Below are 15611 nucleotides of genomic sequence, written 5' to 3'. Positions count from 1 at the left end.
CCACGTGGCTGTAGCATTGGAGAGAAGAAAACGAGGCCATCTGCAAAGAACAAACTGTCCAGCGGCCCGTCTGCAGTGCAATGTTTTAAGAAATGCTGATGGACTTGTCCCTTCGCTGGTGTGCCAACTGTGTGTCGCAAGGAAGTATTGGGCAAGGTATTGTAAGGGACATCCAAATTATTTTGGAACGCAGATGATGTCCTCAACCCAAATTGTTTTCATTAACATACTTGAGAGACGCTGTTCCAAAAGATGAAAGAGAAATCATTATTGCGTATGGTTTGTAGCAACAAGGATACTTTATGCCAAGTACTGGCGGGGTGGGAGGAGAAAGAAAGGGCGCCCTCAATTATGAGAGGGTTATATGAAGTATATGGGAGCCTGTAACTCCAAGCAGGATGCTTTGGGATAATGTAAGAGGGAAAAGAATGAGCCCTGTTTAATAATACAAATCTGGACGGGTAACCACTGCTCCAGTCTTGAAACTGTTCAGTCTAAATTCCTAAGGCAGATATTCGGCGTCCCCACCTGTGTTCCAAACGCAGCATTACGACTCGAGGCCTGCCTTCCATCTGTAGAAACTCAGACCTGGCAAAGAACATTCAACTATTGGCTTCGTCTTAATCTAAATCCACCTGGTCTACTGCCTCTAGTAATGCAAGACCCTCACAAAAGCAAGTGGTTCAAAACTGTGCATCAAAAACTCCTTACATGCGGTTTGCATTCACAGTCCCTACTATCAATGGGCCTCATTAAAGCAAAGAGTCTAATAGGCCAGCGCCTGAAAGACATTGAACGGCAAAACAACCTGACTATCTTAAAGAAACTGTGCCCATGGTATACCTACTTTCCCCCTTCTCATTTTGACTCTCCAGCTTCATATTTGTATAAATTAACCATCCCAAAATACAGACGTGCCTTTACATTGGCTAGATGGGATGTTCTCCCTTCTGCTGTACTCGAAGGTCGTTATCAAAAGACTCCATTTGAAAAACGTCTCTGCCCATGTGGAGATGGTAACACGGAAACAGTGTCCCACGTCCTCCTATCCTGCCCCATTTACAAAGACCTAAGGAATGAGATTATTACTCCACTCATTCTCTCCAACCCCGGCCGCTCACCAGACATTACACTGTATTTTCTCTTATCTGATACGGATAGTCAGATAACAGAGAAGGTCGCGAGGTACATCGAGAGAGCTGTGAAATTGAGGGCCACCATCTGAGTGACAGACTTGTTCATCTGACGGACCTCCTTTTGCCTGCTCTTTTCTTCTTTTTATTCTTCTTTTTATTTTTAATTCTTGTATAGCTGTGGCCTGTTGGCTTTGCTAATAAAGTTTTGATCTGATCAGTAATAGTAATAGTAATAGTAATAGTAATAGTAATAGTAATAGTAATAGTAATAGTAATAGTAATAATAATAATAATAATAATAATGCCCCGCCCATCTGGCTGAGTTTCTGGGCACCTTCCAGCACAAATAAAAACATAATGTCAAACATTAAAAACTTCCCAATACGGGGCTGCCTTCAGATGTCTTCTAAAAGTTTTGTAGTTCTTTACCTCCTTAAAATATATTGGAGATGACTGCTAGTGCTAACCCTTTTCCAGTTTTGTAAAGCCTGTAATTCACCAGAACCTAGACTGGTTCTTGTTTTTATTTTGCACTGATATGTCTTTTCTCACTGCAGCCAGCCAGCAACTGCAGAGGGCACAACATGGCTATCATAGCTAGTAATCACTGATAGCTATCTCTTCCACGAATTTATCCAATCCTCTTTTAAGGTCATCCAAGTTGGTGGCCCTGACTTGCCTCCTGGGGGAGCAAGTTCCATATACAGTGGTACCTCGGGTTACATACGCTTCAGGTTACATACACTTCAGGTTACAGTCTCCGCTAACCCAGAAATAGTACCTCGGGTTAAGAACTTTGCTTCAGGATGAGAACAGAAATTGCACAGCAGCAGCGGGAGGCCCCATTAGCTAAAGTGGTGCTTCAGGTTAAGAACAGTTTCAGGTTAAGAACGGACCTCCAGAACGAATTAAGTTCTTAACCCGAGGTACCACTTTATACGTAAATATATTTGTTAACTTACTTGTTAACTTTATTTGAAAGCAATAAAAAACGAAGTGCTCCTCTTTCCACCTGCCTTCTCCCCCCCTCCCCCCATCTCAGTTCCTCTCTGTGTTTATGCTCCAGGTCAGGGGTCAGCAAACTTTTTCAGCAGGGGGCTGGTCCACTGTCCCTCAGATCTTGTGGGGGGTCTGACTATATTTTTTTTGGGGGGGGAATGAAGGGATTCCTATGCCCCACAAATAACCAGAGATGCATTTTAAATAAAAGGACACATTCTACTCATGTAAAAACACGCTGATTCCCGGACTGTTCGCGGGCTAGATTTAGAAGGGGATTGGGCTGGATCTGGCCCCCGGGCCTTAGTTTGCCTACTCATGCTCCAGGTGTTTCTGCCCCCACCCCCATGCAAATCCCCTTGTTCTCTTTATGGCCCATTGGAAAAACCAGTCTGGACAAAAAGTTTTCCGAGAGTGTTGAGGGAATTCCCCTATGATGCAAATGAAGCTGGCAAAGAGGAGATTAAAGAGCCCTTTTCCAGAGGTGTAGCCCTGTCCTAAAGAGGGCACGCCCATACTTATTTCTCATTCCGTTCCCAGTTCTCAGGCCAGAACCTGGGCACATTTCTGTCCCCAGCTCAGCCGCCTCCATCATACTCTGCTCCTTCCTCACGTTTTCCAGAGGCTGAGCTCTCCAGTCACATAGAACCACAGAACTTGAAAAGACCCCTGAAGATCATTGCCCCTATCACCTTACTTAAAATTCCATAATCTCTGAATATAAGAGAAAAGGAGGATATTATTCATGGCTGCATGCCCACCAGTCTGTGGAAGAGCATTCAAAGCATATCCACACACACACCCTGCCACCACCAAAAAAAAAAGATTATTCTTCACAGACCTATAATTCCCAGCACCCTTAACAAACTACAGTCCCCAAGTTTCTTTGTAGGGGACAAAGATATGCTTTAAAGGTCATCCTCAGACCCTGGAAAAATGCCACATATAAAAAGCTTCCTGTCTTTTCCAGCCCCACATTTCATAATCTCTAGCTTTTTAGTGACATAAACATTCCCAGCAATGTTCAAGGTGCTGTAAAAGGGGGGGGGGACTTGAATGATTCAGCCTGAATTTTTCGGTTCTTGGACCAGTTAAATCTGGCTTTGACTTCTGCCTGCCCTCTCCTCCTTCAGTAGCTCAGGCCGGGCTATAATTAACCTCACCAGTTTCCACGTGGGCCAAATTCCCCAGAGGTCAACACTCCAGCTACGGGTTCTTCATAGGCTAAGGAAAGCCCCCCCTGCCTGGACAGGCCCAACAGGTGAGAGACTTGAGTTTGGGACCCCCCAGGATGGTACTGAGCAGCTCAGCAATGCCGGGAGTATTTAGAAAGAGCTTTATTGTGGGGCAAGGGGGAGGGTTAGCTGTGGGGGGGGGTGGACTGTCCTATGGGGTTTGGATATATGCACACTGCCTTTTCCCCAATTAAGCTCTCAAGAAAGGCAGGTGTCTTAACCGCATCTCAGCCTAAGGTTTTGCAACTTAAGCGCCTACGGCAGTTTTCTAAGAATGTACCAGGTGCGAAAGCACAACACAAACGGACATCCAGCCCTCCTCCTCGCAAACTGAGTCATACAACACACTCATGCATGCACAACACATTCCAGCAACACAGGTATGTCCCTGAGGAGACACCACAAAAATGCCGCACTGGCTAGAACATTGTGATCACTCTGGTTTCCAAGAAATTTGCACACAGCTTCACCGCATGTTCTCCGATTCGGATCACACACGCATCACGCAAGTGCAACATGCACACTCTTTGCAGCTGTAATTAAAGCACACATGCTTTTTATGCATCATCTACATAACACCCACCCACACCGCTAAAGGTTTTCCAATGTTAACTGCAGGGAAAATGAGGGTGCTAGAAGGCAGGCTGGCAGCAGGGCCAGTTTCCCCTTCCTTTCTCCTTTTCCAGCCATTCTTCTCATTTGGGAGAGAGACACATGGTGATTGAGAGAAGTGGACGATCCTGCCATGTTACCGGTGTCAAAATAGATTCAGTTTTCCACTGAGGCAGCTTTGGTCCACAACACTGTGTTGGGAGGCAACCACCTCAGGTTCAAGGATGGGTTTCAGGGGGCTCAGCAGTTTAATAATAATAATAATAATAATAATAATAATAATAATAATAATAATTTATTTATACCCTGCCCATCTGGCTGGGTTTCCTCAGCCACTCTGGGCGGCTTCCAACAGAACACTAAAGTACAATAACCTATTAAACATTAAAAGCTTCCCTAAACGGGGCTGCCTTCAGGTGTCTTCTAAAAGTCTGGTACTGTAGTTGTTTTTCTCTTGGACATCTGGTGGGAGGGCATTCCACAGGGCGGGTGCCACTACCAAGAAGGCCCTCTGCCTGGTTCCCTGTAACTTGGCTTTTCACAGCAAGGGAACTGCCAGAAGGCCCTCGGCGCTGGACCTCAGTGCCCAGGCTGAACAATGGGGGTGGAGACGCTCCTTCAGGTATACAGGACCGAGGTTGTTTAGGGCTTTAAAGGCTCCTGGCTGTAGTTTTCTATTAGAGAACAAAGCTGTGAGGCCTGGCCTGCTTCTCCATTAGTAGCTTGTTGCCTCAGGTGCAGTGGAGAATACCGGTTTTGCCAATATTGAAATAGTAGTCAGTTGTGCCAGTTTAATTAGATTCTCCACATGGAACAGTACAGACGCCATTTTATCCTTCGCCTTAGGCAGCAAAATGTCTCAGTGAGGAGACACGGGACACATTCACACCATAGATATAAAGCAGGGGTGCCATTTACAGGGGCCGTGGGTCTCCTCCCAATATATTTAAGAAGATTTGGGATCCGCCCCCCCAAATCCCGTGGAAATCCTCAAAAGGACATGCCAGGATGAAGATGCTTGGCCCTGTCGTGTCCTTTTGAGGATCGTCAAAGGGACGCATGGGGCTAAGCATCTATGTTCCGCACGTTCCTTTCACAAAGCTAAGGCAGCTGGTGGTGGGTCGGTGAGGGATGGCGGGCTGAGTTGGCCTGGCCAGGTTGGGGGGGGGTGCCACACGTGTGACGTCATGCATGTGCAACGGGCCCCCACAATGTTGGGTGCAACTTGGCGCCTATGATATAAAGCACAACGGCATCACTTTAGACAGTCATGGCTTCCCTGTCGTCGTCCCCACAGAATCCTGGGAGATGTGGCTTGTTAAGGGTGTTGAGAGTTTGTTAGGAGAGCCCTATACGCTTCCCAGAGCCACAATTCTCAGAGTGCTTTAACAATCAGTACAGGGAACTATGGAGCCTGCCCGCTGATTTTCCTGCAGAGCCCAGAGCCTCCATGGAGGTAGGGAAGGGCTTGAAGAAGCCAAGTGGGGAGATGGAACTACAGGTGAGAGTGAATGAATAGGAGGGTTTGGTTTTGCTACCTAAAAACCAGGCGCTGCCTTTGCAAATGGGACCCGACTCACCCACCCGGAGTGTGCATTTGCAACCCCGACCTTGCCGCAACATGAATGAGTCTCGCAAGTGAGCATGCTGCACATCTTCTTTAAAAGCTTAGTAGGTGGAGCATGGAGAATAGTTTCCGTCCATTTCTGAACTTCTTGCTTGCTCTTGAACTCCTGAACCATGACTCCCGAGTCTACTGTCTGCTGCTATTATTTCTCTGAACTTATAGACAAGTAAGAGCCTCTGTTTGGGGGCAGGACCCAGGACAGTTAAGGGCACTGGGAACTGTAGCTCTGTGAGTGAGGGGGTAAACTACAATTCCCAGAATTCTTTGCGAGGAATGTTCTTTTAATGCATGGTGTGTACACAGCCGTAGACAACTATTTTAGAATATTTTACACTGGAAATCTTTATTATTTTTTGGTGTGAAATATTATCATGGTCGCAGCTGTCGGGAAAGGAAGCTCTGTCACCACACAAGCAATTGCGGTGTGGACTGTGGTAGTGTTTTAAATTTGGGTTACTTGAGGGTGTGTTTTGGGATGCAGCTGTGCATCTCCGTCTCCAGTTCTACGGCATTCCTTCACCTTCAGAAAGTTCTTCCTGGTGTTTAGTCGGAATCTCCTTTCTTGCAACACGAAGCCCATGGTTTGGGTGGGACTCCCTCAGAAGGTGGTGTGGTGGACTCTCCTTCATTGGAGGTTGGATGGCCACCTGTCATGGATACTCTAGCTGAGATCCCTGCAATGCAGGGGGCTGGACTGGATGACCCTCGAGGGTCCCTTCCCCTCTGCAGTTCTATGATTCCCCAGTGCTGCATTGCCTTATGATTTCCATTCCTTCTCTTCCCCCAGGTCAGTCTTCTTTTCAAGAGGCAATGTCATGCACTGACAGCCCCTCAGAGGGCACTGTGGGGCAGCAGCTGGAGCTGCGGAATGAGGGCCACGCCGATGGGTTCTTTGCTGTGGCTCAGCAGCTGAGAGAACAGCGCCATCTCGTGGATGTGGTTGTCACCCTGGGCCTAAGGGACTATGACGCCCACAGCGCTATCCTTGCTGCAGTGAGCTCAGTCTTCCGGCAACGCTTGGAATGTGGGGAGCACGGCACGGTGGAGCTGGATGGTGTGACCACGCCATGCGGCTGGGAGGCCATCTTGAATTTTGCCTACACTGGGGAGCTGGAGGCCACACCGGAGAAGGCTGGGGAGATCTTGGATGCCGCGGAGGCCCTGGGCGTCCCTCGCGTGGCCGAGATTTGCAAGGCAGTGTTGATTGGGATAGAGGCCGAGGACAGGCTGAGTCCAGAGGATGAGAAATGGGAGACACTGCGGGGCCTCGAAGAGCTTTATGAGAAAGGCATCGGCTGGGACCTGGAGCTTAAAGCTGAGGAAGATATCTATCAAGGTGAACAAGGCAGAGCTTGAGGGGAAGCCCCACATACTGATAGGAAAGGGATCTGTGAGGTGGGATGGAATGGGAAGGCTAGATGTTTTGGGTTGGGGACTATAGGTTCCTAACTGAGATATGGCTGTTGGGTCCCCTGATCTCATCTTCCCTCCTTCCAGTTCACCGACTAGCCTTGGCCTGCGGCTGCGAGTTCTTCCACGGCATGTTCACCAGCGGCATGAAGGAATCCCGCCAGGCGGACGCCCCTCTCTGCACACGCTTCACCTCAACTGATCTGGGCCTGGTCATCTCCTTCGTCTACTCGGGAACACTGGCAGGCGGATGGGACAACCTCTTTGATGCTGCCCAGGCTGCCCTCCAGTATCAGGTCTCCGGCATCTTGGAACTCTGCCTGGATTTTTTCCGCCACAAGCTGACTCCCGAATCCAGCTTGGATGTCCTCTCTTTCGCACGTGCCTACGGTCTTCATGATCTGGAAAGCGCCGCCGAGAACTTTGTGCTGAGGAACTTTGCTCACGTCACGAGGACGCCCAAGTTCCTGGACCTTCCGGCCAGCCAGCTTGTGCACTTCCTCAGCTCTGATGCCCTCTATATCCTCAATGAATTGGAGGCCTTCCAAGGAGCCGTCCGATGGCTGGAAGCTGACCGGGAAGGACGGATGGACCGTGCAGAGCAAGTCCTACGTTGCATCAGGTTCCCTCTGATGTCCACCCGGGAGCTCAAACAGGTTCGCGCGGTAGAAATGATGGCCTCCCCAGGCAAGCTCTATAGCCTCATGGTCGAGTCCTTAGCTAGCATCCCGCCAGGCCCTTCCAAGCTGGAGCAACTCCCTTGCCGGGTGAGGTACCCAGAGAAGGTGATTGCCATCAGCGGAGGAGATACGCTGGCAAAGAATATGGCCACTCGCAGCCCTAGCCGGGACTTATGGTTCGCCCACCGGTTCATTAGCAGCATCGGATTGGTCAAGCAGGTTGAGTGGCGTCGTCTTGGGGAGCTCCCAGAGGGGGCACGCTTCCGGCATGCTGTGGCAGTCAAGGACAACGTGATGTACATCTTTGGTGGAAAGGACTACTATGGGACCAGGGACACCATGTGCTCAGTGTTCAAGTGAGACGAGGATTCTTGCCTTTGGAATTAGAGTGGGTGAGAGGGAAAGAACCAGGTTGCAAGTTCCGCGATGTGAGAAGAGTTGTGGGTGGGGCATGGGAAGGATAAACAGGTCTTCAGAATCAGTATTTCAGCTGGGAGATCATCAGTACAGTTGCGTAGGCCAGAGTGGAGGTGGATGTTTGGAAAAGTAGTCTATTGAACAGGCTGATAAGGGGGTGAAGGGGGGGGGGCAAAAGCAGGTGTCAGAGAAGGCGTGCAGCAGTCAGGATGTCCATAACTGGTGCTGGCCTGACCTGCAGAGTTTTATAGGGCTCTCTAGCCAATCAGGGCTGGGAGCCAATCAAAGCCTGGTACACAGGCAGCGAGAAAGATTAGAAGATCCCCTTGCATCTCAGTCCTGATTGGATGCAGCTTCCACCACCACCAGCCCCATTAGGTTTTGGCCCATCCCTGGGTTCCAGTAATATGCGCCCTGGATGTTAGTGATTGACTGGCTCAAGAGAATGAAAAATAGATTGTTGGTGTGCTGCCCTTCTAGCAATCCATTGCTCTCTGACCAGGTTCCTCAAACAGGAAGGGGCATGTTGCCTTTGGCAGCATTTGGCTGTCCAGAAATTTGACATGAATGTTCTAAAGCCACTGTGGAAAAGGTGGAAAGATGTGAAGGACAGACAACATAATGAGGGATGCTTCTGAACCTTTAATTTTAGGAACAGATTCAGAGTTGCGGGGAGGTGGGGTTGCTTCCAAGCGCCGTCTTTGTTCCCTGACACTCCCCTCTTGCAGGTTCGACCCTCTCTGTGGTAGTTGGGAGCGGTTGGCCGACATGACAAGTCACCGGAGCTATTTCCAGGTGCTCTACCAGGATGGCTTTTTCTATGCCCTGGGAGGCAGCTCCAACGATGCCTACTGCCTGGATACAGTGGAGTGCTATGACCCCCAGACCAATGCCTGGAGGTGAGGAATGGTGCGTGGGGGGGGGGGCTTTGTCAAACCTCACCTGGAGTCCAGTACCGGGTGCAGCATTTTCATCTGCATATAGACACATGGAACGGGTTCAGAGGAGGGTAAGCATCAGGAAAACAAGTCCAAGAGTGAAGGAACTGGATAAATTTTAACCCGGGGAGTAAAAGACTGAGGTGGAACCCAGGTAACAAATGATTTTGGGTGAGTGTGTGAGAGAGTGGCAAAGTAAAATATTGAAACGAGGAACACAAGTTTCTCAGGAGCACAAAAAATGACAACAATAGTGCCTGTACATTTTGCTTTAATTTTCAGGTTGTACAGATGCTAGAAACTTAAGATACACTTTTAAAGTGGCATCACATCACTTTACACAGTTGTGGCTGACCCTAAGAAACTCGGGGAATTGTAGTTTCCTAGAGAAGTTAGACTGGCTCCCTCCTTGTGTTCTTCCGCCAGCCGATGAAGACCTTCATATTCCAACACGCTTTGGGGAACTGACTGTTTCTGAGGAAAGGGCTGGCACTGTGATGCTCCTATTGCTGCTGTGGTCGGGGGACCACCTCTTGCCATTATGAATGCCATGGTTTAACCATGTGTTGTGTGAATAATATACATTTCCTCCCTGTTCCTTCCCACTAGGCCATGTGAACCTCTGCCCGCTCCGCTCTGTGGCCATGCAGCCTGCATCCTGGACGGAGTCATCTACGTCTCTGGGGGCAGTGACGGCTCGTGCCGCTGCCAGTCCTCCCTGATCCAGTACCGTCCGGGCGCAGCACCCATCCCACTGGCCATGATGCGAGAGGAGCGCGCAGGCCACAACATGGAAGCTATGGGTGGGCACCTCTACGTGGCGGGAGGCCTGCGATGGCGGGATGGACACGGGGGCTACGCCGACCAGCTGGCCTGCGAAGTGTACAGCCCGGGCCTGGATGTGTGGGCCGCTCTTGCCCCTCTGCCACAGGCCCACGTCATCGCCGCCTCCGCCGTCTTGGACGGAGAGCTCTACATCATGGGAGGCTATAGCCACAACACCTATCGCGACACCCACCTGATCCACTGCTACAACCCGACCCATGACCGCTGGGTCAGCGTCGGGACGCTGCCTCAGGCTTACGCAGACCTCAGGGCCTGCATCTTAGAAGTTCCTCCTTCTCTGAGGAGGAAACAGCCCTCGCCCTTAGATACGGCTAGTGTGGAGATCCCTGCTGATTCTTTGACAGAGTTGCCATATCAGTACTCCTGAGACGCCTCCCCAGTTTTCTGTGGAATCACCTGCACAGGGGCAGAAACGCTAGGAATGGTTCGCACATGCACGCGTGATTTCTCTGTGCTTGTGCAGCAGGGGCAAGGGGAGCTGGCAGTCCTTTGCACATTAACAGGACTCCAGCTCCCTTTAACCGTAGCCAGCATGGCCGGCTGTTGAGGATTATAAGAGCTGTAGCCTAAAAGGACCGCTAATGGGTGCCAGGGTACCCACCTTCTATGGTTCTTGCAAAAAGTCCAAGTGATTATCCCCTCAAAAAAAAAACAACAACCCAACAAGGCACAAACAGAAAGTTCTGTCTCCCTGCTCAACTTGTGGCTGAGCTTCCCCTACATTGAACGCACCCCTTAAATGTGCTCACATTTCATTGGATGCTGAGACTTGACACCCAACCTCTGTTCTGAACTGAGCGGTGCAAAGAGCTTCCCTCTAAGAGTGACTATGATAGTGGCTGGTGTAGGTGATGTGGCAGCCATTTTGGGTCATCTCACCTGCCTCATGGCCCCCAAAAGGTTGGCAATACCTCGTTCCCACACCCCTGCTGTATACTTCAGGGACTAGAGGACCCTCAAGGTCCCTTCCATCTCTACAGTGGTACCTCGGGTTACAGACACTTCAGGTTACAGAAGCTTCAGGTTACAGACTCTGCTGACCCAGAAATAGTACCTCGGGTTAAGAACTTTGCTTCAGGATGAGAACAGAAATTGTGCGGTGGCGGCACTGCAGCAGCAGGAGGAGGCAAGGGAGGCAATGTGAGAATTCTGCCTGAGGTGTTAATACTGTTTGATGCTGCAGTTACCAAGAAATAGCCATGAGTTGTGTGAACTAGCCTGGTGCTTCTAATGGAACCGCACCAAGCAAAAACCAAACGGAAGCAGTGTTGTTTTTAAACCACCACTGCATTTCCACTATTCTTGGTTAAAGCTGCATTGGTTGAATTTCTGTCTGTTGTGCAGCTGTTAAAAAGGAAAGCACTTCTGTGAGGAACAAGCAGAGAGGCAAAATGCTGTGGGCGAAGGTGGGATTTCCCCCACTTCCTTCAGTGTGATGAAGTTATCAGAAGGAAGAGTTGAATTCTTCAGTCTTGATTGGGGTGGAATCTTTTTGACTGGCAGGCCTTGGACTCTGTTAACACCCCTTGCTTGACTGCCTGGAGGAGAAAGAGGGTAATATTTAGGTTCGATGCTGCACCCATTTAGGCCCTGCCTACTGTTGCCCCCTCAGAAGAGAATGCAGCCCACCCTCTGAGAAAAGCTCACCACCCCCTGTGCTAGATAGGGTTCCATGCAAGAGCTTCTCTATTAAGCGATGAGTTGCAAAATGATGTGTATACAACAATTAAGCTGCCCACTATTTAGCTTTAAAACACATGTTATCGTAGGCGGTGTTTTGCTTGTTTTAAAAAATACGGCTGTGATTAATCCTGCTCTTAAGGCACATTACTTCACTTTCCCATTGGGGCTGCCAGCTTTTCTTCCTGGATTTTATAATGCTATTGCAGGGCCCTTGCCAGATTTTCAAACAGGCCACTGCAGCTTTAAAGGCAGTCTGCAGACAATGCTTGTGTTCCTGCTGGTGGAAACCTTAACCTGCTGATTCATGCATATCAAACATCTCCTAAAGGGCCACCCTCTGCTATACATTTAAAGCAATATCATACCATTTTAAACGGGTCAGGGTTTCTCCCAAAGAATCTTCAAGCACATTGGCTATTCTTCTACAGTCCTTCATTGCATATTTGCTGCGAGCAAATATGAAATATGAAAGATCAGAAAAGAGCTTCTTTGTGTTGACGAGATGAGAGTTTGTTTCAGTTTAGACCTCTCATTGAGTCTGTATACATACTTAAGGCACGTATGTAGGAGGCTTGTTTATATTTTGGCAATGTTTTCGCCAAATGTAGCTGCATTGTTGCATACTTTATGGATGTCCCACAATCATTTTATAAAGTAGCTGTGTTCAGTGCTACAAATCAAGCACTGCTAGGGGTTTTTCTTCTTGTTTTCTAATGTATTACTTATCAATAAAAAATTCGGTGTGGTGTGAGCAATTTTTTATTCTGAAAGTGTGGCCCAGAGAAAGTGTGGGGAACTATATACTATAATACGATTGAGAGGGGGGCTCTCAAGTAAAACTTCATGCCTTTGATGCCTCACCCCCCCACCCCCCCAATTCTTTAATTGTGGGCTTAATTTTACAGGGCTCTCTTCCAATCAAGGTCTGATTATGTCCCTTTCCTACTGACCTCTCCACACCTAACAAAGACTTTAAAAAAAAGTTGGGGAAGAGGGGTTATTGGGCTGTTTTTGTTTTTATTATGTATTTTGTGTTTTTATATGGTGATTTTCTGTTGTAACCACCCTGAGACCTGGGGGTACAAGACTGTATACAAATTATTATTATTATTACTACTACTACTACTTATTACTACAGAAACCCATGAGTTATTTTAATTGGCATTTGATTTTATAGTAATAACTGATTCATTTTTTTAAATTATTTTTTGTATCCCATCTTTGTGCACTGCATGGACGCTCTTGCAGTCGAGTGATTTATAAACAAAACGACTAAGTCGAAGCTGGAGCCAGGACTGCCACTTCCTCCCTTGAACGGTGAGTGCGCTCTCCGGATTCAAGAGCCAGGACTCCTGGGTTCTCCTTGTGCAACATGAGCTCTAACGGGTTAAAAGCCGTGGCGCACCAGAGAGGTCAGGCTTCCCGGGTTTCCTCGCCCAAAGCCTCTTCCTGAAACGTGACGCCTTATAAACCACCAACCGGGATCGCCTCCTTTCTCCGGGGGCTCTAGCGCGGACGCGTGGAACAAATCCGGTGACTTGGACACCTGGGTCCCTCCGGAGGTGCGTGGGCTTTTGCTGCCGGGAGGGAGACGCTTCTTGGGCGCAGTCCAGGCTCCGCCTAGGCGGTGCTTACGCCGGCTGTGGTTTCTCCGCTTGAGCTTCCGCGTCCGGGAAGGGCTGGCTGGAGGCGTGCAGGCGACTCGGTTTTCTGGGGTAGGTGAGCACCGACCTCTCCAAGAAAACCGACAAAACAGGGTCTGTTGGTGGGGCTGACCTCCCAGCCCGTACCTCTCCAAAGGCGGTTAGGGGGTGGCGCCGGCTAATATTTCAAGGAAAGAGGCTGTAGGTTGCAGCAGAGGCGGACCTCGCCTTGAGAGTCCTTTTGCAAATTTCGCAGAAGGGGTGGGGGGAATCCCTGATAGAAGGAAAAAGAAAGAGAAAGATTGTGGAATGCGAGAAAGAGAAAGATTGTGATCAGCTCAGGTGGGTGGTATATCATCATCATCATAATAAATCTAAATGGAGGGAGGAAGCAGCTTATAGAGGTGACTCTTTGGCCAACCTGTACCGAATTTGCAAGCCTGAATGAATTCGGGTGGAATTGGTTTCCTGCAACGCGCGGAGGTGGCGCAAACCATGGTTTCTAGTTGCCGACTGGCAAGCGGCGATAAGGGGCTGCTGGGTGTGTGTGTGTGTGTGGCTCCTGTGCCTTTAACATTCATTAACTTAAAGCTGCTCCGAGCGATGGGTGTGGCTCAGTGGTAGAGTTTGGCATGTATAGGTTGCCAGGTTCAGTTGCAGGTATATCCGCTTTGGGGCTGGGGGAGAGAGATCGATCACTGCATGAAACCCGGAAGAGTCGCTGCAGGTCAGTGTATGTATTACTGAGCCGGATGGACCCAGTGGTCTGGCTGTGGTATATATGGTAGTTCCCTATGGATGTTTGCCCAATGCGTTTGTTTGTTAAATGAGCAGAATAGGAGATAAGGGAGGGAGTTTCATTGTGGCGGGCGCCAATGCTCCAGGGAAATACAGGAACTGAAAGCAGGAACCGAGAGACAGTGGCTTCAGATAAACAAGGGAATTAACTGAATTAACCAGGAGGCAGGAAGAGCCTGGGGGTTGTGGCTGGGGGTGGTTGTGCAAAGCCTTGTGACTCAGTGAACATTTAGATAGGGTGGAATGCTGTGGCTGCAGCTATGAGTGGCAGGGTGGGTGGGCCCTGCCTGGGCCTTTGGACTTCTAGGGAATCTTCCAACTTCATTCCCTCAAATTTTCTGCTTTTCCAAAATAAATAAATAATTCTAGTTATTTTCACCATGCTATGGTGCCACAAGGGGGTGCTGTGCTAAAAGGATGCATAACCCTAAACCTGGGGTCTTTTACACACCAAGTGTTGAAAGGATACCGCCCCACAACTGCAATATTTCTCACTGAGAGCCTGTGTGAAGCATTTCCTCAGATCTATTGAGACCCGACAACATTGGGAGAGCCATAGGTTTCTCGTTCCCGGTTGAAACCCAGCAACGTTCGCTTAAAGAAGTGGCAGTATGGGGGTCTAAGAAATGCTTCATTAAAACACCAGCATGTTAAATTCACACTAACAGATGCCTAGTTTGTTCATTAACTTGTGCAGCTGATTTGCAGAAAGCTTTCTAGGTGAGCTCCCGTTGCTTGGTCTCTGCTCCTGCCAACCTAGCAGTTTGAAAGTATGTCAAAATGCAAGTAGATAAATAGGTACCGCTCCGGCGGGAAGGTAAACGGCGTTTCTGTGTGCTGCTCTGGTTTTCTACTAAGAAGCGGCTTAGTCATGCTGCCCACATGACCCGGAAGCTGTACACTGGCTCCCTTGGCAAATAAAGCGAGATGAGTGCCACAACTCCAGAGTCAGTCATGACTGGACCTAATGGTCAGGGGTCCCTTTACCTTTTTTCTACATGCTATGTGCAACTTAAAAGTACAAAGGTAGAAACACAGGAATTGGGAAAGGACCTCAGTGGTCATCTTAGCCCATGCAGGTATTCCACTGCTACAACAGCCTTGATAAGGTGACCAGCCAGCCTTTTAATAAAAACTTTTGAGCAGCCACTGCAAATCTTGCCACTCTTATCTGACACAAATCTGTTGAAGGGTTGCAGAGCAAATACAGTGGTACCTCTGGATACATACTTCATTTGTTCCGGAGGTCTGTTCTTAACCTGAAACCGTTCTTAACCTGAAGCACCACTTTAACTAATGGGGCTGCCGTGCCGCCGCAGTGCAATTTCTGTTCTTATCATGAAGCAAAGTTCTTAATCCGAGGTACTATTTCTGGGTTAGCAATCTTGGTAACCTGAAGCGTTTGTAACCCGAGGTACCACTGTATATGATTTTGCTTGATCGCCATTGGGTATCCTGCTTAACAAATTCGGAATAAACTTTCCCTTGGTTCAGAATGCCAAGAACAGTGTAATAAACAATGATAATGATCTTCCGCTTATTGATCACCATTGATGCAGTTCTGCAAGAATTTTATGCCCCTCTAAG

General features: G+C 48.8%; 2 protein-coding genes across 6 annotated transcripts in view; both read left to right on the top strand.

Moving 5' to 3' along the window:
* Nucleotides 1-3363: 3363 nt before the first annotated feature.
* KLHL33 (kelch like family member 33) lies at nt 3364-12334 on the top strand. Of its 2 annotated transcripts, none has more exons than XM_081836115.1 (5): nt 3364-3396; nt 6397-6945; nt 7107-8055; nt 8845-9015; nt 9664-12334. In XM_081836115.1, exons 2-5 carry the CDS (start codon nt 6420-6422, stop codon nt 10265-10267), a joined length of 2250 nt encoding a protein of 749 aa, XP_081692241.1. In that variant the 5' UTR covers nt 3364-3396; nt 6397-6419; the 3' UTR covers nt 10268-12334. The 2 variants fall into 2 exon arrangements, with proteins under 2 accessions (XP_081692241.1, XP_081692242.1); XM_081836116.1 differs by lacking the exon at nt 3364-3396 and adding an exon at nt 5389-5483.
* A 652-nt stretch (nt 12335-12986) lies between these two features.
* Nucleotides 12987-15611, top strand: part of TEP1 (telomerase associated protein 1) — a 55072-nt gene continuing 52447 nt past the window's right edge. The window contains exon 1 of one of the 4 annotated variants that reach the window (XM_081835133.1): nt 12987-13145. The gene's annotated coding sequence lies outside the window, so the exon portion shown is untranslated. Of the gene's footprint in view, nt 13146-13198; nt 13569-15611 lie in introns of those variants that run through there. The other 3 variants (XM_081835132.1, XM_081835131.1, XM_081835134.1) reach the window with 3 other exon arrangements.

Source organism: Podarcis erhardii (genome assembly GCF_964252035.2).
Source record: "Podarcis erhardii genome assembly, chromosome: 13".
NCBI lineage: Eukaryota > Metazoa > Chordata > Lepidosauria > Squamata > Lacertidae > Podarcis > Podarcis erhardii.
This window is presented reverse-complemented; position numbering and strand designations above follow the sequence as displayed.